General features: G+C 24.9%; 1 protein-coding gene across 4 annotated transcripts; it reads left to right on the forward strand.

Annotated features, from left to right (window-relative positions):
* Positions 1-16646: 16646 nt before the first annotated feature.
* LOC135923448 (ras GTPase-activating protein-binding protein 1-like) lies at positions 16647-26430 on the forward strand. 4 transcript variants are annotated; one of them, XM_065458194.1, is made up of 14 exons: positions 16647-16757; positions 16804-16959; positions 16998-17076; positions 17119-17220; positions 17263-17422; positions 17525-17729; positions 17772-17908; positions 17945-18027; positions 18070-18148; positions 18190-18309; positions 25442-25780; positions 25828-25892; positions 25934-25993; positions 26036-26430. In XM_065458194.1, exons 2-14 carry the CDS (start codon positions 16823-16825, stop codon positions 26195-26197), a joined length of 1728 nt encoding a protein of 575 aa, XP_065314266.1. In that variant the 5' UTR covers positions 16647-16757; positions 16804-16822; the 3' UTR covers positions 26198-26430. The 4 variants fall into 4 exon arrangements, with proteins under 4 accessions (XP_065314266.1, XP_065314263.1, XP_065314265.1 ...); XM_065458191.1 differs by having other exon boundaries at positions 17945-18148; XM_065458193.1 differs by having other exon boundaries at positions 16663-16728; positions 17945-18148.
* Positions 26431-26644: the final 214 nt, after the last annotated feature.

Raw genomic sequence — 26644 nt, forward strand, 5'->3', positions numbered from 1 at the left:
CGTGATCTCTATACTGTTGCATGGCTATGAAACTTCGGAAATTAGCAAAGCTGACAACAGAACACTTCAGACGTTTTATCAATAAGTGCTTAAGAATTATAAACGGCGTTTTCTACCCTAGACTAATATCGAATGATAAATTATGGAAATAATCAAAACATACTCCAATTCACACTACAATAAAGAAAAAACGCATCCAATTCCTAGCATACTGAAACACTCCAACTGCAATTTAGTCCAGGATGCTTTAACATGGATCTTTACCTGCAAGGGAAAAAATCGTACAGTAGGTACAAGACACGTTGATTTTACCGAGTACTGAAAGATGTGGCAGTTCTGATAAATTCGAAACAATTCACAAAATTAAATAACAATAAAAAATCTATAAAAAAAGCTTCTTAATGTTAAATCTAGCTATCTAAAATAATATCCCCTCATTCGACTTTACTCTTTCTTCTCTTCAACTACTCAAATACCTTGAACAAGAGTACAGGTTCTTTTCTTATTTAAAAATCATATTTTTAACTCAGACTTATTAAACATTAAATTGAAGTCAGCCTTCACTTGTCCCAATTACATTTAAATACAAATAGGGCTGTAGGTATTGGTGTAGGCCATCTATTTTTGGTCCTTTCCCTTTAATAAGCCCACAGACGTTTAAACAATAGTCTTTGGACTTTTGTGCGTACGAGTACGTATGGCTTGCCTACATACGTGTAAAGGGCTTGTCATATTTTCCCCCTAAATTCTGTCTAAATCCAATTAGATGGAAATAAAAAATAACTAGCATAGCTCTGTTGCACCTTGCACCTAAATCTTTTTTAACAACAGTGCAATTTACTCATTATATTTATGAACAAATTATGCTTACATAAATTAATAAATATTTTCACATGAGTGTATACTGTATACTATGTATATACCAGGGGCGTTGCTAGCCATCACAATTCCAGGGGCTCAACTAAAAAAAATTTTATCCGGGTTTTATATTAAAATATTATACTTTTTTAAAATTTGCTAACTCTGAACAATTATTCTGATTTTCATATTTTGTCATTTATTATATTATGCATGCAGAATAAACGGGCATATAAAAAACGACATAATGCAATAATATAATTCTTAGCAACTTACATTGACAAAAAGTTATCATAGCTCTCTGTAACCATTTTAGACAATGTTTTATAGAATGGACTAATAAGGAAAAATTCATTGGCCTAAACCCAATCAACAATTTTTGAAGGAGAGGTATAAACGACCAATCCAAATCATAAAACTATATAGGTGGTTAGAGCTTCCTCTTAGATGACATGATGGAAGCTAGATAAACAATCGAGAAAATTATTGTGAGATATTAAATTTTTAAAAGTATATCAATCATTTTAAATGAAACGACTACACAGTTGCAGTGGCCCCTACAACGGGGGGGGGGGGGTTTGAAGCAACTGCTTCAGTAAATTTAAGTGGTAAAATTTTTTATTTTAAAATTTTTTTTATTGTTTTGCTACATCCATCCATAACCAATTGATTTCTGGTTTATGTATGTAATAATAAGACCCCCCCCCCCCACTTATTTATTAATTTAATATGTATTGACGGAAATTTTAGATCGATGTTTAGTAAATTAGGTTGTTATCCGAGATTTCTTGCCATAAATTATTTTCCCAATTTCAAAATATGCCTAAAAATATTAACCAAAAATAATAAAATGTGTTAGAAAAAAATATAATATCTGACTCTTATAATGATCATAAAATTTAATAGTGATATTATTGTCCATGAACACAGACAAATATGATGGCCGATTATGGAAAGCTTTCACAGAACAAAAATTCCATATTACAATTTATAATACCCAGAAAGAATGTGTGTATAATAACCGTTCTATCATAAGAATATTAATAAGATGTCTAGGTTATTTAATATCTCGTAACCAAGCCTTCTGGGGAACAGGCTACAAGAAGGCAATATGACGGGCCTTATTAAACTCATTGCAGATTCTGAACCTGTACTGGGAGAAAAACAATAAGGGATTAAAAACGAAATCATATGCAAATCTATTAACATATAATAACATAAATATTCTCATTAAACCATGAAAAATATGGTTATAAAAAAAATTCAAAATGAGATTGAATTTAACAGGTGCTTTTCAATCATAGTTGATGGCACATATGATGTTTCGAAATCAGAAGCAATAGCTATGACTAAGATATGTTGAAAATAGTGAGACGCCGAAGCTGTTGAAAGACTGATTGACATATATTGTACGGGAAATACCACAGGTCTCGATATTAAGCATAATATAATGTCCAAACTTGGCTCGATGAATTTGCCCCTTGAATTCCTAGTTGGGCAAAGTTATGATGGCGCCTCAAACATGAGTGGAAGAATCAATGGTGTGCAGGCCTTGATTAGAGCAGCGGCGCCAAAGGCAGCTTTTATTTGGTGTTATTGTCATTGATTAAATTTAATCATTGTTCAATTATGCCAATCAATTAAAAAACTTCAAATGTTCTAGGAATACTAGATGAGATTTATAACTATTTTAATGGTGTAAAAAGATATGAGGTACTCAAAAAATTTCAGTGTAATGATCTGAAAAAATCGCAACGATTTCTACGCATCAAGAATACCACTCGGTAATAGTACCTTATTTATTTATATTTAAAATGTTTTTTATTTAGAAGCTGGCTATCGTCATATAAAGCTATTGTAAATTTTTTTCTACTTTATGATGCCTTGAGGGCAGCCTTAACAAATTTAAAGGATTCTGAAGATCCTGCCACTTCCACTATGGATAGTGCTATAGTCTTTAGAATAGAAAAATTTGATTTTATCTTATCACTTTGTGTTTTGGGTAAAATATTGTTGATAACAAGTTTGGCTTGTACAAAATTGCAAACCATTTCGAAGGATATAGGGTTTGCAATAAATCAAATTAAATTGGCAAAAGATTGCTTGATTAATTTGAGAAGTATAATATAAATTATTGTCTTAATTATTTTTTAATCTAATAGATAATAACACTGAATTTTTGGATGTTTTTTCAAAGGCACAAGATTTTATGAAGAAGAGAAATCTACCTTTTGATTTTAAAAGTTCTAAACTTCAAACATTACAATCCAAAAGCAGAGAAGGTATATATACTTTCATCATTAAATATAGAAATTTTTTTTAGCTTTAAAATAGGTGTGTTTTATGCTGCACTCGATTTAATTATTATGCAGTTTAACGAAAGATTTAATGATTATTCGATGAAGTTTTTACATCAAACATCATTTTTTACGCCAAATAATGTGGCAGAAAAATTATTTATTAAAGAAGATATCGAGGATATCTGTGAATTTTACAATTTAAATTCAAGTCAAATTTTCGAAGAAATGTTGAAGTTTAGAAATATTTATAAGATGGCCAAAATAGGGAATGTAATTATTACTCATAACCTAGAGGTTCAAGAATCTAAAGATTTGTCAGATTCTGATAATTTTAAATTTATTTAATTAAAATATTTTTACCAATACATTATTTAGCTTCTTCTGATGATGATGATAAATCAGGGACTTACGATTCAGATTGGAAAAACTATTCATTTATTTTACATTGTCGTCTACTTTTAAAATTTTTCTGCTTTCCCCTAATTTAAAATTTATTAACCATTCCTACAACCTCCTGTACTGCCGAAAGAGTCATGAGTAAAATTAAATTAATTAAAACATTAATTTCTCAATAATTTAACCATATTATCAATGGAAAAAAATTTATTTAAACAATTAAATATTGTTGAAATTATAAATTCTTTCTCTTTCTCTTTCCCTAATTTATCTAAATTACTAATTTAAAAATAATATTTATAAAGTATATATTTTTTGCATTTTATTTATATATATTAAAAATTTATGCAAAAAAATTATTTTTGAAATTTATGGGTGTCATAAAATAATTATAATTTTTTCGGGGGGGGGGGGGCACTTTTCAAGGGGGTACTTTTCAGGGGGTATTCTGCTTCAATCGCTCAGAAAGTGTAGGGGCCACTGCACAGTTGACCATTATTGTTTATCTAAAATATGCAATTATATCCTCTCAGCCATATAGTAATAATCTTAAATTACATAGCAACACAAATAATAGATGCCGGTTAATTTGCAGTAATAGCTATGACACTCACGATGTAAACTAATATCAAAATTTATTATGTTGGATGAATTGATAAAATAAAAACACTAAAAATCTTTGGAAGAAATAATTATGCAAATATATTGAAGGCTGGAGTTACTTATACGGCAATGCCATCGAAATGAAACATTTTCTAACATAAAATATAGACCAGAATGATATGATGAAACAATTAAGATTTTACATATTGTCACACCACCTTGATATATTATATCTTAAAATAATAGGAGTTTGTAATAATATCAAAAATATACTTGTATTAAAAATTTAACTCAAGATTGTTTTTCAAAAAAGAAAAAAATGCTTTCCTAAAAACACGTAAAAAAGAGAAGAAAAGATATCAAATTTATTACATCTATTGCAAGATGAATAATAAAATGTTTAATTTTTAAAATTATTTATATCTAAATAGATGGCGTTAAACACTTGAATACAATTTATTATTATATTTATTATCAAAACCATTTATTAGTAAAATTTATTATAATATTAACTGTAATATATTATAACTGTCAAATACGTCTATAAGTGGCATTATATCTAATATTTTATAAAAAATTATATATAGTAGAGGATTATAAACTATATGTCTACGACCTTCAAAATATTTTTAAGGTATGATAATAAAATTTAATATAGTCATTTTGAACTCGGCTAATTACAATATTAAATTTGTTAATTTTCAAATAATATATGATCATAGGGTTAAATAATAATTTAAATAATAAAAGTCAATTGAACTTCAACTGTTAAAGCTAAATTAATATTTAGTGAGTTATTGATATTATATTTTTAATACAAAATTTGTTTGCAGGCTGACATAGTGAAAATATAATTTATATGTATTAATCCAATTTAATAATTAAAATATTATTCATTTAATAAAAATTTAAATAGTCTTATTAATTTCTAAATAATAAAATTATATCTATATATTACTTAATGGAATATTAAAAGAAATCATTCAGTGGGCAATCAAAAAAATTTATTTTTAGTTCAAGGGGATATTAAGGAGCCCTTAAAAAAAATTTTTTTTGCTTCAGAGGGCTATTTAAATTTTTCAGGGGGCTCTAGCGACGCCACTGGTATATACTATTGAATGCTACACGGAAAGGCAGAGATCAAAGAATTTAATTTCTATCTTTTTTATTTAATTCATTAACAAATATATATGTATATCTATTTGTAAAAATTATATCCTATATATATATATAGGGTATGACTAAATACTGTCTTGCTAAACGGTCTTGCTAAAGAGCAATTAATCATAATTTGATGATATAATATCTTTTAAAAAAAAAATTTCAAAAACATTTTTTTTATTTTACATAAATCAATTTTTAATTAATTAAAAAATTGATATTAAATATCAAATAATTTAAAATTCTATTTTTACTTAATATTATTGGAAAAAAAATATATTTACTAGCTTATTACAACTTATATTTTATTTTTTAATTACAAAATTTAACAAATTTATATCCATAAGAGGGCGCTAAATACATAAATATGAAAATATATTCTTAGGAAACCAGAATAAATATTGGATAGCGCTTTTTTGTATTTGGGTGTAAATACATGTGAAAAACCTAAAAAAAAATTTAAAAAATAGAGGTTTCTTTGAGATTTAATTAATGAGTAGGTTTAGAAGCGAAAAATAGTAGAAAGTTTGTAAGGAACATATTGCTGGCGTTATTGATCAAAATCTCTTCATTTTTAGTTTATACGTGTATATTTAGGTGTTAAACATTTTTTGAAAATATTATGATTTTACCGAATGCCGAGCTTAAAACCGACCAATTACTAAATATTCGATCGACCAAATTTGGTAGTAATATTATTTGGAAAATGTTCATTTTTGGTTAATTTATCTATAAATACGTGCAAATCATTATCCCAAAAAATATTTTAAAAATATTATGATTTGACAGAAAACCGATTTGAAACCGATTAACACCAAATTTGGTCGATCGAATATTTAGTAATTGGTCGGTTTTAAGCTCGGCATTCGGTCAAATCATAATATTTTTAAAATATTTTTTAGGATAATGTTTAACACATAAATATACACGTATAAACCAAAAATGAAGTTTGTATGTATAACGCCAGCAAGACAGTATTTCGGTTTCAAATCGGTTATCGGTCAAATCGCGATATTTTTAAAATATTTTTTGGGATAATGATTTGCACATATTTATAGATAAATTAACCAAAAATGAACATTTTCCAAATAATATTACTACCAAATTTGGTAGATCGAATATTTAGTAAGTAGTCGGTTTTTAAGCTCGGCATTCGGTCAAATCATAATATTTTCAAAAAATTAATTAGGATAATGCTTAACACGTTATTGTTCACGTATAAACCAAAAATGAAGAATTTTCTATGTATAACGCCAGCAAGACAGTATTTCGGTTTCAAATCGGTTATCGGTCAAATCACGATATTTTTAAAATATTTTTTGGGATAATGATTTGCACGTATTTATAGATAAATAAACAAAAAATGATTATTTTCCAAATATAATTAACACCAAATTTGGTCGATCGAATATTTAGTAAGTAGTCGGTTTTAAGCTCGGCATTCGGTCAAATCATAATATTTTCAAAAAATTAATTAGGATAATGCTTAACACGTTAATGTTCACGTATAAACCAAAAATGAAGAATTTTCTATTAACGCCAGCAAGACAGTATTTCGGTTTCAAATCGGTTATCGGTCAAATCACGATATTTTTAAAATATTTTTTGGGATAATGATTTGCACGTATTTATAGATAAATAAACAAAAAATGATTATTTTCCAAATAATATTAACACCAAATTTGGTCGATCGAATATTTAGTAAGTAGTCGGTTTTAAGCCCGGCATTCGGTCAAATCATAATATTTTCAAAAAATTTATTAGAATAATGCTTAACACGTTATTGTTCACGTATAAACCAAAAATAAAGAATTTTCAATGTATAACGCCAGCAAGACAGTGTTTAGTCATTGGGCCGGTTTCAAATCGGTTTTCTGTCAAATCACGATATTTTTAAAATATTTTTTTGGGATAATGATTTGCACGTATTTATAGATAAATAAACCAAAAATGATTATTTTCCAAATAATATTAACACCAAATTTGGTCGATCGAATATTTAGTAATTGGTCGGTTTTAAGCCCGGCATTCGGTCAAATCATAATATTTTTAAAATATTTTTTAGGATAATGTTTAACACCTAAATATACACGTATAAACCAAAAATGAAGAGATTTTGATCAATAACGCCAGCAATATGTTCCTTACAAACTTTCTACTATTTTTCGCTTCTAAACCTACTCATTAATTAAATCTCAAAGAAACCTCTATTTTTTAAATTTTTTTTAGGTTTTTCACATGTATTTACACCCAAATACAAAAAAAGCGCTATCCAATATTTATTCTGGTTTCCTAAGAATATATTTTCATATATATGTATTTAACGCCCTCTTATGGATATAAATTTTATAAATTTTGTAATTGAAAAATAAAATATAAGTTGTAATAAGCTAGTAAATATATTTTTTTTCTAATAATATTAAGTAAAAATAGAATTTTAAATTATTTGATATTTAATATCAATTTTTTAATTAATTAAAAATTAATTTATATAAAATAAAAAAAATGTTTTTGAAAAATTTTTTTTTAAAAGATATATCATCAAATTATGATTGATTATGATTAATTGCTTTTTAGCAATACAGTTTAGCAAGACAGTTTAGCAAGACAGTATTTATGAATTATTATTTTACTAGTAAATAGCCTGTCAAAAATGACGGGAAATGAAAATTTTCTTCTTACTTTTATTGGCCATTCCAAGTCAAATCGATCACGATTCGACCGACCCCTTTTAAAATTGTTAAAAATTTCTGGAATTATTTAGAAGGGTAAATAAATGAGAAAGCCGTTTATTTTAGCTCTCTAGCACACATGGTTCTCGAGATATAGGGGCTCATAGGTACAAAAAAGAGCCACTTTGGAATCTGTAAAATTTTTAAAAAGCTTATATCTCAAGAACTATTTATAGTAAAAAGATATATAATATATCATATTGTAGGTAAAAAAAATCTCTAAAAGGCTATCAAAAAATAATAAAAATTGGCGCCAATTTGAATCTTTAACTTCCGGTTTATCTATAATGCTTTACCTGTATTTTTAAGCAAAAAAGGGAGTTTGTTTTCGAAATTTTTTTATTGCTTTTTATTTAGACACCTTTTATAAATATATATACGATGTCAAAACTTTGGCGACGCTATCGACTCCAAAAATTTAAAAAATAATAGATGGCGCTTTATGAAATTACGGATTTTGGTTAAAATTTTGCTGCAAACTTATCAATAAACGGATATTTTCACTTTTTATACTAAAAATATTTTAAATTTCTATTAAATATACTAAATAAATTAGGGGCAGTGTGGGTAAATGCCCATTAGACACTTAATAATGTAATATATTTCCAATAATAAAATCTTTCGTATATTTTTTTTATTATTCATTCTTATTAATAATATAGAAATAGAGATAGAAAATCATATTCATTCCATAATTTAAAATTTGTGAAATGTTATATTTAATATTTGCGATTCTGTTGAATTAGAATAAAATTTTGTTTCAATTTTATCCTGAGAAATTGGATAAAAAGCATGAATTATAGTACGGGCTTTGTCGAATCTCTCTTTTAAAATTATTTGTTCTTTCTCATATTCATCTTCCATAATATAGGAAAACTCTATTCCTTAATAAAAAAATTATAATATATATATTAATAAATTATAAATCATATACCTTTTATACTTTCCTTACAATAGGCAAAAAACTCTTTAGGAGAAGTTATTTGTTCTGAAGTAGGTTTTTGTAAACTTGCTCTAGCCACTAAACGCTTGACGGTACCTCCGACCCCGTCACAAGCTGATTTGCCATGAGATGTAACCCAGAAATGCCATTCAGCTTTTATCTCGAAATCATATTCATGGTGGCAAAGATTGATTAAATTTTTCCGATTTTTATATTAAGCTGCTGCTCCATCTGAAAAATAGAAGAATTTTTTTGGCAGGCATTGAAATTTCTTTGTTAAGTATTGAACTAAATATTTTTGGAATATATGAACCGCAATTGTATTATGAACGAGAGATTCAGATATTATTACGAAACTTAAATGATTTAAATTATTAAGTGACTTGTAATAAATGACAAAAGGATGAATGGTAACTTGAGATTTATTCCAGTGAAACTCCTGTACTTCATTTTGAACCACAAAGACATAATTTTCAGCAAAATCTGCCTGCACGATATATTCTCCTTCCTTTAAATTAATTTTAAGAGAATTCATGAATATTGTTTGCTGCTTTGTTATGAATGAGTGTAATAGTAAAATATTTAGCTTTTCGAAAAGCGTTTCTAAAAAATTAAAGGTTGATGAAGTGATAGTTAAAAGATCTGTACGATCTGTTGTTACCCATTGCTTGTAGGTAATATATTCGATATCAATTGAATATAATATTTCACTTATCATGGCCTTTAAATTAGAAGATCCAGGGCATTGAGCACAATCACCAAAAAAACATTTTGGTAATGCTGGATTACAAATTATTTTTGGTAATATATCCTTATATGTAATCTTAATTAAATCTTCATTTAAAGTAATTTTGAGTAAACTCAACAGCATTAATTTTGTGTTTTGATGAATGGAGCAAACACATATTGAATGGGTACCACTACTGCCAACAAATACACAATTCTCGGGACGAAGATCACAAAATTTAGAGAATCCAATTTTAATATTTGAATGAATATCTTTAAATTTAAGATATAGCTCTCGTAAATTAATTAAAATTAATCTTTTTGGACTTGAATCTTTTCACTGTTCTTTATTATGGTTACAAAATCCCTTTTCCCAGGCATCGATCTACTATATTGATCATTGTTATAAAAAGATTTGACAATATCAACGGTGGAGGCATCTATTGTTTTGCCGGGTTTAGGATTAGGTGTTGAAAAAAACCCCTTTTCTTTTATTAAACCTTTAGATTTTATCGCCATATGATATGAAATATTGAATTCTTCTATAATTCTTCTTACTGTCCAATTTGATGGTAATAATGTTAATAATCTATATTTGTTTGTTATCGAAAGCTGTGGGAAATTGATTTTTAAGGTATCGAGAATTTCATCGAATTTTTCATCATTTGATGAAGATAATGGTATAATTTTAGTCGCTAAAACTTTTTTCATGCTAGATATTTTTTTCTTTGGATATTTCTTTTCACGTAAGCGTTTTATTTTAATGGGAGATTCCCCAATTGATTGTAGGGATATATTAATGTTTTCAATTGTCTCTTGATTAACTATATGAGGAGGAGAATCAATATCATTGTCATTATAAGGAAGCTTTGCTAATTTTTGTCGGCATGAAGAGCATATTAGCATATTTAAATTGATTGGTAAATTTTTTTTGGTCATCCAAGGTTGAATCTTTCGTAGATTCTTACTGCATGTTTTTAATTAAATGGGTTACAACATCTTGATATTTTAATATTTGGTATATCCATCTTTTTTAAAGAATAAAATTTTATTTAATTTGAACCTAGAATATGGCTAGTTTAAAATTAATCTGATCAGAAAAAAAATTATATTAAACAGAAAGAGAGATTGTTTTAAACTTTTAATTTTTTAAAATATTATTATCGTAAAATATAATCGATAATATGTCTAATATAAATTCTTTTTTGATGCAGCTGTTATACATTATCGTGCCAAAAAGTCATTCGCTATTATAGTAGTAAAGCAGAGATCTAAAATATGTAAAAAAATTTAAGGATGGTGATGGGGGGGGGCAGAACTGGAAATTTTTATCGCATTTCTTATAAACTAATAAACATTTTCATTTTTAGAAATAATATTTTTTTAAACATTAGCGCCATCTATTTTTTTTTACGATTTTTGATAAAAATGTATATTTTGGAGGAGTCGATAGCATCGCCAAGGTTTTGACATCATACATATATTTATAAAAGGTGTCTAAATAAAAAGCATTAAAAAAATTTCGAAAACAAACTCCCTTTTTTGCTTAAAAATACAGGTAAAGCATTATAGGTAAACCGGAAGTTAAAGACTCAAATTGGCTCAATTTTTATTTTATTTTGATAGTCCTTTAGAGATTTTTTTTACCTACAATATGATATATTATATTATTTTTTACTAAAAATAGTTCTTGAGATATAAGCATTTTAAAAATTTTACAGATTCCAAATTGGCTCTTTTTTGTACCTATAAGCCCCTATATCTCAAGAACCAGGTGTGCTAGCGAGCTAAAATAAACGGCTTTCTCTTTTATTTCCCCTTCTAAATAATTCCAGAAATTTTTAACAATTTTAAAAGGGGTCGGTCGAAAATGGGCCTTTTTTGATCGTTTGACATAGAATGGCCCTCATGTTACCTGTTATTTGAAAATAATATCCAATTTTTATTCTTCTTACCCCCTCATCCCTTCAGGCTAGGGATAATCCATTAAAACTAAGTGCTATGGTTTGAGTAAAAATAAATTTAAAGCATTTACTTGATAATACCAATATTATTTGTTAAATATTACTGATTACTTATACCTAATATTTAATATTAAAAAAAATTTCCAGGCAAAGTCAAAAGCCATATTAATTATGGAAATTCTTCCAAGCCCAATGAAAGATCATAATAATTTTGGTTGTTGAGAACTGAAATAAAATATTTAAATAATCATAAAAATACAATCAAAATTTAGATTTTCATGGGCCTTAATTTTTTGATCAGGTCGAGCCCAGGCCTGCAAAAATATTTGTTTTGGGCCAATGCCTGACCTATAATTAATAATAAAAAAATTCTCAAGCGTCCAAGCTTATAATAATTTTGAAAAATTTTCCCCAAGCCCAGCCCAATATAATATATAAAAATATTTTCCAAGCCCAGCCCAACCCATGATAATTTTATAAAAAAAATTTCTCAAACCTGGCTAACCGATAGTAATTTTCCAAGCCTGGAGATAGGTAAATCACTAAAAATCATATCTATTTTTTTGTCTATTTTAACCTAGCTCACTCCAACCAAGGCCAATCCATTAAGACTAAGAGTGAATACTATTTTTTTGAATAAAAATATATTTAAATTAGATTTTACCTGAGGGCCATATAAATATTCTGTGTTAAATATTACACCTATACCTAATATTTGAAAAAATCCCAAGCCAGGTCCTCGCACTTGGTTTTCTTAAACCCGCAAAAGACCATAATAGTTTTGATAGTTGAGGACTGAAATAAAATATATAAAAGTCACAATGCATTTAAAAATACAATCAGAATATGAAATTTGCATGGGCCTTGGTTTTGATCAGGCCTTGCCATGTCTTCAAAAGAAATTTTCAGGCCAATTTCTAGTCCATATTTAAAATTAAAAAATTCACAGGAATCTTAGACTATAATAATTATGAAAAATGTTTCTCAAGCTAGGTCCAAGTCCATATTAATGGTGAAAAATATTTCCCAAGCCCAGGAAATCCTAAATAATTTATTTGATCCAGAAAAATAGGTCTGATGTAAGGGGCTTATAAGAATTAAATCTGTCTAATTTCAAAATTATAATCAAATGAAGGGTAAATTTCTGATTTGCCTATGATTCTACTGGTGAGCTCCTGGTATTTATATGAAATTCATGAATACATATTAAAGTACCATTCTGAAAATATGTTCATCCTAATTTAAATTTTAAACAAACCATTTTAAATTTTGATATTTCCAATACATGCTCACAGTACACATTGCAACAATTTTACCTCTTTTACTCTTAAATTTTAATATATATATAAAATTTATTAATAAAGTATATTTAATACCATACACACCAACTAAATAATTACCCTTCAACACATGGTTTTTTGATCAGTTCTGGCTGTCTGCAAAAAAATTTCAGACCAATCTATAACCCATATTTAAAATTTAAAAATCTTAGCACCTCTATTTTAAATTTTATTCAAAATGATTTCCATCACATTTTTAAATTTTGATATTTCTAATACATGCTCACAGTATACATTTAACAATTTTATCTCTTTTACTCTTAAATTTTAATATTTATATAAAATTTATTAATAAAGTATATTTAATACCATACACACAAACTAAATAATTACCCTTTAACACATGGTTTTTTGATCAGTTCTGGCTGTCTGCAAAAAAAATTTCAGACCAATCTATACATATTTAAAATTCAAAAATCTTAGCACCTCTATTTTAAATTTTATTCAATATGATTTCCATCACATTTTTAATTTGATATTTCTTATACATGCTCACAGTATACATTGGACAATTTTACCTATCTTATTCTTAAATTTTAATATTTATATAAAATTTATTAATAAAGTATAAAACTAAATAATAACATCTATATAATTAATTATGTTGAAATTGGTGCATAAAATGATTGTTAATTTAAATTAAATATATATGAAGAATTATAGTAAAATAAAAAGTGCGTTGAAAGAACGTTTGCCTTCCAATCGTGAAGTCGCAAGTTTGAATCTCGGGGATGGCAAAAAAAAATAAAAAAAATGTAAATTTATTATTATCGTAAAATAAAAAGTTGATGAGTGCTGCATTGAAAGAACGTTTGCCTTTCCAATCATGAAGTCACAAGTTCGAATCCCTGGGATGGCAAAAAAAAATTTTAAAACCTTAAATTTTAAATACATTAAGGAGATACGAAAACGATCATCATGTGATTATGGAGATTATATATATTAGATTATTATGGTTGTTATATAGCGTAAATTTTTATATGTTACATTCATTTAATTAACACCATTTATATTAACTTAACTTAATAGTTTCATTTAATTGTTTAATATATTTTTTGTATATATAAAGAATTAATTATATTTTTTTAGTTAAATTGTAGTTGTAATATTTTTAAAATATATTTATTTAATAAAAGTTTTAAATCTTATTGTTTAATCTTGCCTAACTCCCTGCCAATTAACATGATTTTAAAAATATTTATATTTCCTCATTTTCTATAATCACAAATGTTTCAAATTTTATTATATAATTTATCTCTCTTATTTTATAAGAATCTCTTTCATATTGAATATTTGGTTCTAATTCAATATTTTAATTTCTTGTTACTAAGAGATTTACAATTACAATGATAACTTCTTTTATTATAATGTGTTTCTTTGTCTAATTTTCTATTCTCATTATTAGATTTAATAAATTTTTATTATGAACATTTTTCTTATCATGGGATTCACAGTTATGACCTCTAAAGTTAAAATTTCCTACAATTACAATTTTCATAATATCTAAAATTGCAATTATTATTATAATTAATATCATATCTTTTAATTTCGTCCAAAGTTGTTTTTAAAATGCTCATTAGATTTATAATCATTATAATTTCTTTTGTTATAATTAATATTTCTATTATTATAATAATAACCTATGTCACTAGTATTGTTATTTTTTTTAGACTGAATTTTGTCAATTTGATATCTATAATGATCTGGGAATTGAATTAAATACGGCCTATTTACGTAATATATTTTAATTGTAGCTAAGAATTTATCTTTAGGCAATTTCGTTAATTCCCAGGGGTAGGTCATCAAGAAATTTAACTGTTAATTCGTTAATAAGCAAATATTTTTTAAGGTTATCTAAGTATTCATATATATTCATTATGACTGATTTATATTTAATTTATTAAGTTATATTAGAATTTTATAATAACTTCTTTTTTTTTTGACTTGGATTTAGAATATTTTATAAATCATCATTGGTTTTACTACATAGAATTCATAACCTATTGTCTAACTATCATATTGGTTCTTGTAAGTTGATATACCTAATTTTAATAATCATTTCCATTTATAACAACTTCATTCTAGTTTGATATCTAGTTTAACAATTCTCCTCATTGTTGATTGATCCATTTGATCTAAATTATATTTTGTGGAAAAAAATAAATTTAAAAGATTTTAAAATTGTAAATTTCGCTGCCACCATGTTAAGGTTGGCAGGGAGTAAAGCAAGATTAGACAAAAAGATTTAAAACTTTTATTAAATAAATATATTTTAAAAATATTACAACTACAATTTAACTAAAAAAGTATAATAAATTTATTCTTTATATATACAAAAAATCTATTAAACAATTAAATGAAACTATTAAGTTAAGTTAATATAAATGGTGTTAATTAAAATAAAAATTTGCGCTATATAACAATCATTATAATAAAATAATAATCCATGTTTAACAATATATATTATAATTATTTACATATATAAAATTTAAGAAAAAAAGAATTTATTTTAAGGTTAAAGAAAAAGAATTTATTTGAAGGTTTTTACATATAACAAAGTGAAAAATTAACAAAGTAAGAATAAAATTTTGTTTTATGGTTAAATAATTTACAAAATTTATATTCAAATAATGAAACATTTTAATTTATAACTTTATATTTAACAACTATCATACCATCACTTAGTATGTATATCCACAATTAAATATTAGAAATTAAATGAATTCACTTAACCACTTATCCATTTAATCTATTAAATATTTCGTATATTTATTTTCTTTTATCATTAATTTATTATTGAATTTGACACATACTAATAAATTAAACTTTAAACAGAAAAACTTACTAAAAATTTTTACCACAGTATTTATTTCAATAATTAATCCTAATTCATAATAGTTAACTTAAAAGGTCTGTTAAGCAAAATAGTTAAACATCATATTATTATCAAAATAATTGTAAAAATAATTTTTAAAACGAGTATAACTAAAATAATTGAACTCGCAAGTCGTTTCAAGGTCAGGAGGTCATTAATTGAATTATAGATTCGGTTCAATAGTTGAAAATTGAGTCCGTAAATTCAGAGTAATAAATCGAATTAGGAGAATAGACATATGCGACTTAATGACCCTTCTAATCGGAATATTCCATGAATCTAAATAAAGTTGCATTGTAATTAAGCTTATAATAAACCTAGAAAAACTCCTATAACCATATAATAATTGGAAAGATGTAATTAAAGAGGGGGTGATATTATTTAATGTATCTATCTAATAAATTTTATAATAAATCATATTTTTAATATCTATATTTTTTTTCCTGCAATATGACTTATAAAATTCAAAAAACTTTAAACATTCTTATAATAATAAAAAATATATATGTTTGATTTTTTTTATAATTAGCAAAGAATAGTAATATGGATTTGTATTATATTATTAATACCTATATATCTATATGATCCTTTAATAATTATACAAGAATCAGTAATTTTATAATTTTATGATTCAATAAAATAATTATAAAATGTAACCTAAAAATAATCTTTTGTAAAATGTATAGGTTGATAAAAAATACAGAATAAATTAATTTAATTATTTTTAAAAATAACATCTTGTTTCAATTCGATCTTTCCTGATAAATTTTAATTTTAGCCAATTACCAACCAAATTTTATTCCGGTATACTTCTAAATGGATTAAAATTAGTAATCATTATGCTTTTCATGTGCTAAAAGTTTTTAATCCAATTTATACCATTGTTTATCTTATTGTAAATAAAGTTGAATAATCTAAGTCAAGATGGTTAAGGAGAATAAAATACTAAATTTAGAAAATGAAAATGACGAATATGAACAACCTAATCCACAATGCGTAGGCTCAGAATTTGTTAAGCAATATTACACAACTCTTAGTAAAATCCCTGATTTTCTCTTTAGGTAGATAATATTATTTTTATCAATCATTTTTTTTAAAGATTTTATACTGATAAATCATCTTTTGTTCATGGTGGGATTGGGCAGGACGATGAAGAACTCCCAGTTATTGGACAAAAGGTTAATATTTATATTTACTGAGATTTTAAAATGTTGATTTAGGCTATTTATAAAAAAATTCAATCTTTACAATTTCGTGATTGTAGAACTAAAATTAGAAAAGTAGATAGTCACCCTACTTTAAGTGATGGGATTGTACTTCAAGTAATTTTTTAAAAACAATTGTTTTCAAAATAATCCATTTAGGTAGCTGGTGAGATATCAAATAATAGTGGTCCTATGCGAAGGTTTATGCAAACATTTGTTCTTGGATTTCAAAAACCTAGAAGATATTATGTTATCAATGATATATTTCGTTATCAAGATGAAATATTTGATGAACACGAGGAATCCAATCATAATCTAAGTAATAATTTTATTTTAATGATGATAAACTTGCCCTCACTGAAAATGATGAAAATTTAAACTGAAATTATAAATTTTTTTATAAAAAAATTATTTTATTTAGGTCCATCTATTCATTCACTTGAAACTAGACAAAATCAGAATATTTTTAATAATACTGAATATGATAATGAAACTTCGGTTGACAACAATAAATCACATATTAGTAATAATTTATTTGACTCCTCACATCAAAATGTACTTTTTTCAAACAATTTAACAACTATATCTAAAGATATTATACATGAATCACCTTCTAAAAACATTAAGTTTAATAACTAGAAATTTTAATAATAAAAAGAAATATTTAGAAATATATATAATCTGCCAATAGCAAATTCTACAACTACACAATATGCTTCTTTTTTTGAGGAATCATCAAATTTAAGATCTACACAGGAAGAAACCCTGACAAATATAAATTTAGATAAAAATAACTACTTGCCAAGTTAGATTTAATTCTAAACACTTTATATTTCTTTAGGTCAAAATCATTTACTTACTAATGGCCATGAAAATTGGGATTCTGAAGAGCATGATATAAAAAATAATGATGAGCTTAATTTGGTAGATTCATCTCAAAATTTAAACAATATTGCTTTAATTAAGGATGAGTTATTACTTAACAAAAATACAAATTGTAATCAAGAAAAATTTATAGAATTATCAGATGAAATTCAAGACATAAGTTAAAATAATTTACAAAATATTTAGTAAAAGAATAAATAGATAATGGTCCAACTAAAACATATGCCCAACTATTAAGCAAAAACAAACTGAATGAAGTACCTCAATATTATAATCAAAATTTTGCAAATTCAAAAAAGAATGAGAGAGTTGACCAAATTGGTATTATTTAATTATAAATATTATGTAGTGTTCCTAAAATATTAATTTTTCTTTATATCCTATGTCCTAAATATAAAAAAAATTAAACTTGACAATTATATAAATTAAAAAAAATATACCATTTTTAATGTAAAATGTTGGCCTAAATGATTTTTTCTAATTCGTTAATGTTTAACCCTGATTTGGGTTGATTTTTTAAGGCCCTATTAAGATTTAAGCCTCAAGATTTGGCAAATAGATGTCAAAATCTTTGCCATTTATGAGCAAAATCTCAAGACTTAAATATTATTTTAACTATAATCAAATGCAATAAAAGGCTCCTCTTTTTATTGTTTAAAACCATTTAAGGCATAACCTATTTATATGTAACATAATATATGATACCTAAAATAATTCTGAAAACAAATTCCCTAGATAATTGCTCATTTTTTGATTTAAAAAAAATTAAGTGGAAATTATTCTGCAGGAAAAAAAGAATTTTAACAATTTTCTTATAAATATATCCTGCCAACAAAAAAAAATTATATTTCTTAAAATATTGCCTTAGTGAAGATATATTGTTAAAAATGAATATAAATATCAGAGACCTCCAGGACTAGGTATTTTTAAAAAAGCTTGGACTGGGCATAAATTATTTTTTTAAAAATCTCCAAGCCAGGTCTAAATTTTTTTAGGAAAATTACATAAGACCTTCTATTTTAAAATCAAATGTTTTAAATCACAATTATAGCTATAAAATTAAAAATAAGTAAAATATATTTTAATAAAATCCTTGCTGGGCTGTGCAAATGGTACCTATGTATGTCTATAATTTTAGTGAAGAAGAAATATATAAAAATAAACAATTATCATAATTGTTATTCTTAAACTTTATTTTGAAAAAAATAAGTAAAATCATTTTGTATATTATGATTTCAATGAAAACAAGGGAGGGGGGGGGGTGTCTGCAAAGTTTTTAAGGGGGTTCTCTATTTTCAAAAATATTAAATAGAAATATAATGGATGTCTTGGTCAAAAATAATTTATTAAAAATTTTCATTGTTTTAATCCTTATAATATTTTGAGCAAAAATATTTTTTTGAAGAAGATGGATTGATCAAATTTTACCTAAAAATATTTTTTATAAAAGTTCTTTTATGTATGTATATTTGCAATTTCTATATATAAAAAATTTCTCAAATTAAAATCACAATTTATATTAAAAATGAATTCTCAAATTTTTTGAAGTTTTTTTTTCAAACTCAATACCGTTTTAAATTTAACAAACCAATAAGACAACAAAACTTAGGAAATTTTAACAGATAAACCCTTTGACAAAAAAAGGGTCCAGGTTCAGGGAAAATAAAAAATGACTTAAAATAAGTCTCTTTTTCATTAATTTATTATTATACTTCAATATATACACATTCATGATTTATAAATAAAATATTTAATAATGAAACAATTTATATTATAAATGTTTTATTCAATCACACAATCATAATATCTTCTAACATATCCTTGAGATTTCCACTTAAATTAGGCAATATATATTTCAAAGAGTAAAATTCATATACACTTACCTTAGAGTTTAATACATAAATTATTGTATTTGTGTTGCTGATACACAAAGATGATTCTAGATATATTGAAGAATTTTCTTTCCAAAATTTTAAAATATTTATATCCTTATTTATTATCTTAACTTCCGAGAACTTTTCTATCAAAGATGTGATAAGTATTTTTTGATCCTCTTTTCTATCTGATGATAATTTGTTTTTTTTTCTCTATCTAAACGTAAAATTTCAAGATCATCAATATTGCTATCATTATTATCACTACAATCAGTAGGTATTATTGTCATAGCCTCCAATATATTGCAAATTATGGAGTTTTGTGTATGCCATAAATCCTTTGTCTTTAGCCATTAGTTTTTGCTCAATATTCAATGAAACTTGATATTGAGGGTCTTTGCAAATATTATTGCTCTCGAATTTTCATGTTTCTAATATTTCATATGAAAAGACTAGTAATTCTTTCTAACTCTAATCAGTATCTAATCCATATGCAATAAAAATAAGATAAACATAATTGTTCTGATTTAATTTTGTTATTTTTAAAGGAACTAATACATTAGTTAGGTCCTTTATTTGGCACCAATAATCTTCTGCAAAATGACTTCACATGCTCCTATAATAAAGTCATTACAGAAATCTTTTAAACTTATTAATCTTTCTAACATCATAAAATTAAGGATCAATGTGTTGTGCAATTTAATATTGTCATTGACCTTTTCATTGATTTTAATATTCTTACAATTGTGGGAGTTCTAAATATTTTGCATGCTTTATCAATAATAGTTTTAAAGTGATTATTTTTTAGGCAATCATTAATAGCCAATTGTAGAGCATGGGCACATCTGATGCAATATAATTTACATAATAAAATATTACATACACTAGAAAATAATTTATGATATCAACCTCTAAATAAAATGGAAGTTCAGGAAGAAAATTGTAAGAAAAACGTGAAGATAAAATAAATGATTCTACAAAAAAAGTTAATAAAATAAAAAAATTTATATTATTTTTTATGACATCTAGAATCCTTGGACCCTCCACTTTTAAAAAGGATCTGTGTCAAGGTTTGGGTACCGCTAAAATACTAAGGTCCAGGTATGGGTTCACATCCTTGATTTTATTGTGGATGTTTATTAAAGAGTATTGATTTTATGGATAAACTTATTGTGAATCCTCATTTGCATGCTATTAGCAAAGACCATAATGATCATTTTTTATGTCAGAACTCTTACAGAGGATTGTTTATACTAACACCTAACAGCTATTTTATTATTAATTTACAAAAGCAAAAAATATTATAGATAAGATGAAATCATACTGCGAAGACAATTTAACGAATCATAAATCAGGGAAAAAATGCAAAAGCATAACTGCATTAATTGCTAATAGTGATTTTTTTTAAAAAATAAATAGAAGAAATTATTTTATTCTTACATATATTTTTCTGAACAATTTATTTTTTACACTGAATATAAATTTTATACAGCACTAAGAAATAATTCTTGAATGAGCTTTAAGCACTCTATTTATTTTGATGATGCTGTATTAGATAGGTTAATTTTGAAGGTAGCGTTGTTTCAAATATGAGACTCGATAAATCTGTTGGTAGTTTTGTTTGAAAGATGAGACTCCATAAATCTGCTAATAGCTTTGATGCTTAATGATTTAGCAGTGATAGCATAAAAGTATTCAAATATTTTTGACATCTTGGAAAGAAAATGTGACATTAAATTAAGAAGTAATGCCTATGATGAAATGAAACTATTACAATATTAAAATAAAGAATTATAGTGATAACTATATTTTAAACGAGAATTGGGAATATCTGAAATAATATATTTTCCAGCTAATTAAAGAAAAATTTATGACCAAACTTTTTTGAAGGCAATTGTGATATCATTAAAATCTCCTAAATTGTATATTTTAAAAAACTAGGTTTTAAATGTAAAATTGAATATTTTTTCAAAAGAAAATAACTTATAATTTGAATTAAAATTTTATTTAGTTTTTATAATTTTAGGAATAAATAAATCATTATAATGTATATTCTTTTTATTGGGGTATAAAAAAACGTATTTTTAAAAAATTTCTTGTATATACAATATTTTATAGAAATATTAATAGTTATATATAATATCAAATTGATATTTTTATTTGAAAAAACATTATAATTATCTTCAAAAATAGCACCTTCTATAATTTATTTTAAATAAAATTTAAGTTCTTATTTTCTCCATTAATATTTAAATATTTTAGTAATAGACATTTGTTGAGTTACATAAAATAGCATTTATAATTGATTTTTTATACCTAAAATTACAAAAAGAAATTAAATTTTTATTTTCTCCATTAATATTTTTTCTTAAATATTTAAGTATGTTGGTAATAAACATATTTAGTGAGTTCTATATTAGGCCCTTCTCAATTAATTATACCGGAAATAAAACATCACTGAAGATATTTTAAAATAATCTGCATTTTCTGAAGGAGATATTTGAGGGCTACAAAATGATATATAATTTATTACTAACCAAAAATATTTTGAGTATTAAGATATTCGCTAAAAAATAAAAGGCTCTCATTGAATTTCGAAGGGTTTTAACTTGATATATATGAACTAGAGCATTAAAATTTTGATTTGTATAAATTAAACAATCTAATTAACCTTCATATCAATTTTCATCTATTATTAAAATTGTATTCGAAAAATTGCCTTAATTTGTCATGGATTTACTCCTAAATATTTAATGAAGGCAAGCAAAAATATATTTAATTTTTTTTAATTACTTGAAACCTCAAAACTTTGAGAGGTGAATTTAAAGAACAAATTAAGATCTATTTAAAGCAAAGATTGGCTGGTCAAGACCAAAAATTGGTATGATTTAAAAGTAGATACTAAGAATTTAATAAAATAAAAATATGGGCTGATTTCAGTTAAATGTTAACTTATAATAATAATTTGCTTAGTATCACAGAAGCTATAGGTAATTTAGGTTAGAGGTATGATATAGTTAAATATTAGTTTATTTTTTTTGTTAAAAATTTCATTAAAACTGGATCTGGGATAAGACCATAACATTACACATTATATGGTTTAGAATTAATCTGTAATATTTAATTAGTTAAAGAGTTTAACATTATAATTTTGTAAAATAATTTTATTTGGGAATCTTTTTCAGGAATATATTTTCTAGGAAATATATATATTATGTTAATTTTTTCAATAATTTTTAAATATTTGATGGGAATTTATTTCCTATTTTTATTAATTTTCTAAAAAATAATATATTTAATATGCATTAAAACATTCATGTACAGCACCATTTATTCATATCTTCATATATTATTTCTAATATTTTTATAAGTGTCATTTTATAAATTATTAGAAATATAGTTAACAAATAAATTTTTTAAGCTTGTAATCATTTTGAAAATCTAATTTTTAATTACTATTTCCAAGGAAAATTGATGATGTGGTATAGGCAGATTTATGTAAAATCGCTTTAAAGATGAAAGATTATTTTAACTCTTCATAAGATGACTTTCACCTAGAGTTATTAAAGTAGTGTGCTATCATTTCTGGTAGCTATAGCTAATAACGTGTTACTTTTTTTACAAATATTTATTTTTAAGCACGCTTAAAAATATAATGAATAACATGAAAATTTAAATATAATATCATACTTAATTATAATTTTTATAATTCATTATTTAATTTTGAAATGGAAATTTATATTTTCAATTTGTATTATAAACATAATTCATCTAGTGTAAATTATTTATCATCACAAATGGATATCCAAATTGATGTAAGTGAGTTAGACAGCCCTGGAAGGAAATGTTCTTGATAAGATTAATACAAATTTTCATTTCCAAAAGAAAAATATTTTTAAATTAATGTAAAAACAAAAGATGGCTATTTATTTGTTCAAACTGTAAAAAAATATTCCTCAAATGAATCTCAAATAACACCTAAAGGTAATTGTCATATTTAAATTCTAATAATATTTTTATTTTATGAGAATGTTCATGCCAATAGTTATTAAGAGATAGAAAAATATCTTAATAATTTAGTTATAAAGGAGACTACATTCAAAACGACAAATTCAATTCAAGCTAAATTGATAAATAATATTGTACATGCCAATATTTCTCAGAAACTGGCTTATAAACTTATTGTCGAATTTATAATTGATACAGTTTAGCCAATGTCATTGGTTGATAATCCATCATTTACCACGATGATTAAAACTATGCCCTGATACAACAATTATTTGTTGCTAGAAACTAATTATTTAGATAGCAGACAAAGATACCCTAGTTAGAATCATCAAAACGACTTCCATTGATATTTTTTTTTGAAATAAAGGATACTAATATAACAGAAAACCACTAGACGCTTTTTTAAAATCTAAAAATGCAAATGAGAATTTTTGATAATTTTTCTTATATTAAAAATAAAATTAAATACTGCATTGCGCTCAAGTAAAAAACTAATAGCGCACTTCTTTTTTTGATGGATAGCGGTAGCGCGCTACTTTTAAAAGTAGGGTTTAGCAACTCTGATTTTTAACATTATCTGCCTACATTCAATTAAACATCTTAAAAACTACATAATGATAGTGCTGTAAATATATTAAAAATCGAACGCGTTCGCGTTTAACGTTAATTTTTAAAAATTGAACACGTTCAACCTTAAAAACGGAACGTGTTCACGAACGTGAACAAATTTCATTTATATTTATCATAAACAAATATCGTATATTTTTTAAGTAATGTTGTAAACGACGCTATTTCTATCCCATAGTATGGTTTATTAACTTTATTATTATTTATAGATTAGCGTAAACATGGATTTTGTTATTTCATCTACATCTTATTCTGAATTAACATTGCCATGGCCCAAATATAATAAATAACAGTTACAGCATATATTCAATATCCTTGTGTAAAATGTATAATAAATTTAATGAGATACTTGATTGAAATATTTATTGTTTTATGATATAACTATAAGTATCCTATTAATAATTATTTTAGATTATTGTATTTCATAGACTTATTAATATTATTATTATAATAGAAAATATTTTTTATTAAATTAATTATTTTTTATTCTTTTAAAACTAGTAATTTTAATGGTTATTTATATGGTATTAAAAAATAAAATAGTTTATTCATCAAATTTTGAACATAATGCGTTACTTCTTGAACCTGAACGCGTTCAGTTTATGAACGTTGAACGTTCGATTTATTTAGAAATGTTTACATCATTTGAATTAATCAAATATATATATATATAAATTCCCAGGCCTGGCCTAAAAAATCAGCTCCACTTCTTTATATTGGATATTTGCTGGTAATTTATCCCATTTACATATTTACTACATTTTTTACTAAATACCAGATCCATTGAAAAATAGTAGACTTATAATTTTAAAAATGCATTTGAGCCATATCATTCATCTAATAAATAGCAACATAAATATATACTTTTTTATACTGTATATCTAATCTATTTTATATCATCTTATAAATGCTAATTAATATTGTAATTTTTACTATGGGAAAAGGTAAGAACAATAATATTTCAAATGTGATTATAAATGAAAAAGAAATATCAAGTCTAGAAAAAAATGACCTTAATAGTAATAACGTAAATGCAAAGCAAAATAATACCTTTTCCAAGCCATTTAAAGCTCCACAGCAATCATATTTTAAAGATAACAATAAAAGTTATCCCGTTAATGATGATGCTCATAAACCAGTTTATGGGCCACAATTGCAATTACAATCACCGCAGACTGCTACTTTACCCCAACCCAATATAATCTATCCAGATAGTCATCAAATATTTGTAGGCAATTTACCTCATACTATGGGAGAAAATGAATTAAGCAAATATTTCTCAGGTATATATTCATTATTCTCTCTTTCTAACATATATATTTTAATCTAGAATATGGCAAAGTGGTCGATTTAAAAATTATATCTGGTCAAAAAGATGGAACAAGAAAAGTTCCGGTAATTGTTTCATACATGTGTAATAATATATATTTTTACAGAACTATGGCTTTGTTATATTTTCTAGTTCCGAGCCAGTAAAAAAATTGATCAACGAAAAAGTAGCTCTAATTCTTTAAATTTTATGACTATCTTCTTTTTAGCCAATTATTTACAAAGGACACCGCTTAAATGTAGAGGAAAAGAAGAATCAACGTAAAGGAGGTGGACCTATTGTAAATAATAGACCTAACAAAATGGGACCTCCTAATAAACCTCATCCTCAACAGCAACCTTACCACCCACCACCTCTACCACGATTATAGTTTTTGTTTCCACCCTATTTTCGTTTTCATATGTATATAATATCAGATTTACCTAAAAATATAATTATGTAATTTTATGTTTTAATTTATTTTAACATAAATGCTTTTTCTCTTATTAATTCGTTTGATATTAGAAAATTTTAATATGTATTTGCCCTAACATATTACTCAAATTTTTTTGTCATTTTTGAGATGTTTATAATGGCTTGAATTTATAATAAAAATTGCTCACATACTTCTATATCCTGAATTATTTTATGAAAAATGTAAAAAAATAAATTTTTACTAAAGTTGCGAACATTTTTCATCTGAGAATGAAATAGGCAAATAACCAAGAATTGTTGCAGATTATAGTGCTACTTAAAATTAATAAATGTAGGTATGGTTGTAAAATTTTTGCAAACATTTTTAATAATTCGACTTAAATTTACAATATTCATGCCATAG

This window comes from Gordionus sp. m RMFG-2023, chromosome 2, assembly GCF_954871325.1.
Source record: "Gordionus sp. m RMFG-2023 chromosome 2, tfGorSpeb1-WG-v2, whole genome shotgun sequence".
Classification (NCBI taxonomy): domain Eukaryota; kingdom Metazoa; phylum Nematomorpha; class Gordioida; order Chordodea; family Parachordodidae; genus Gordionus; species Gordionus sp. m RMFG-2023.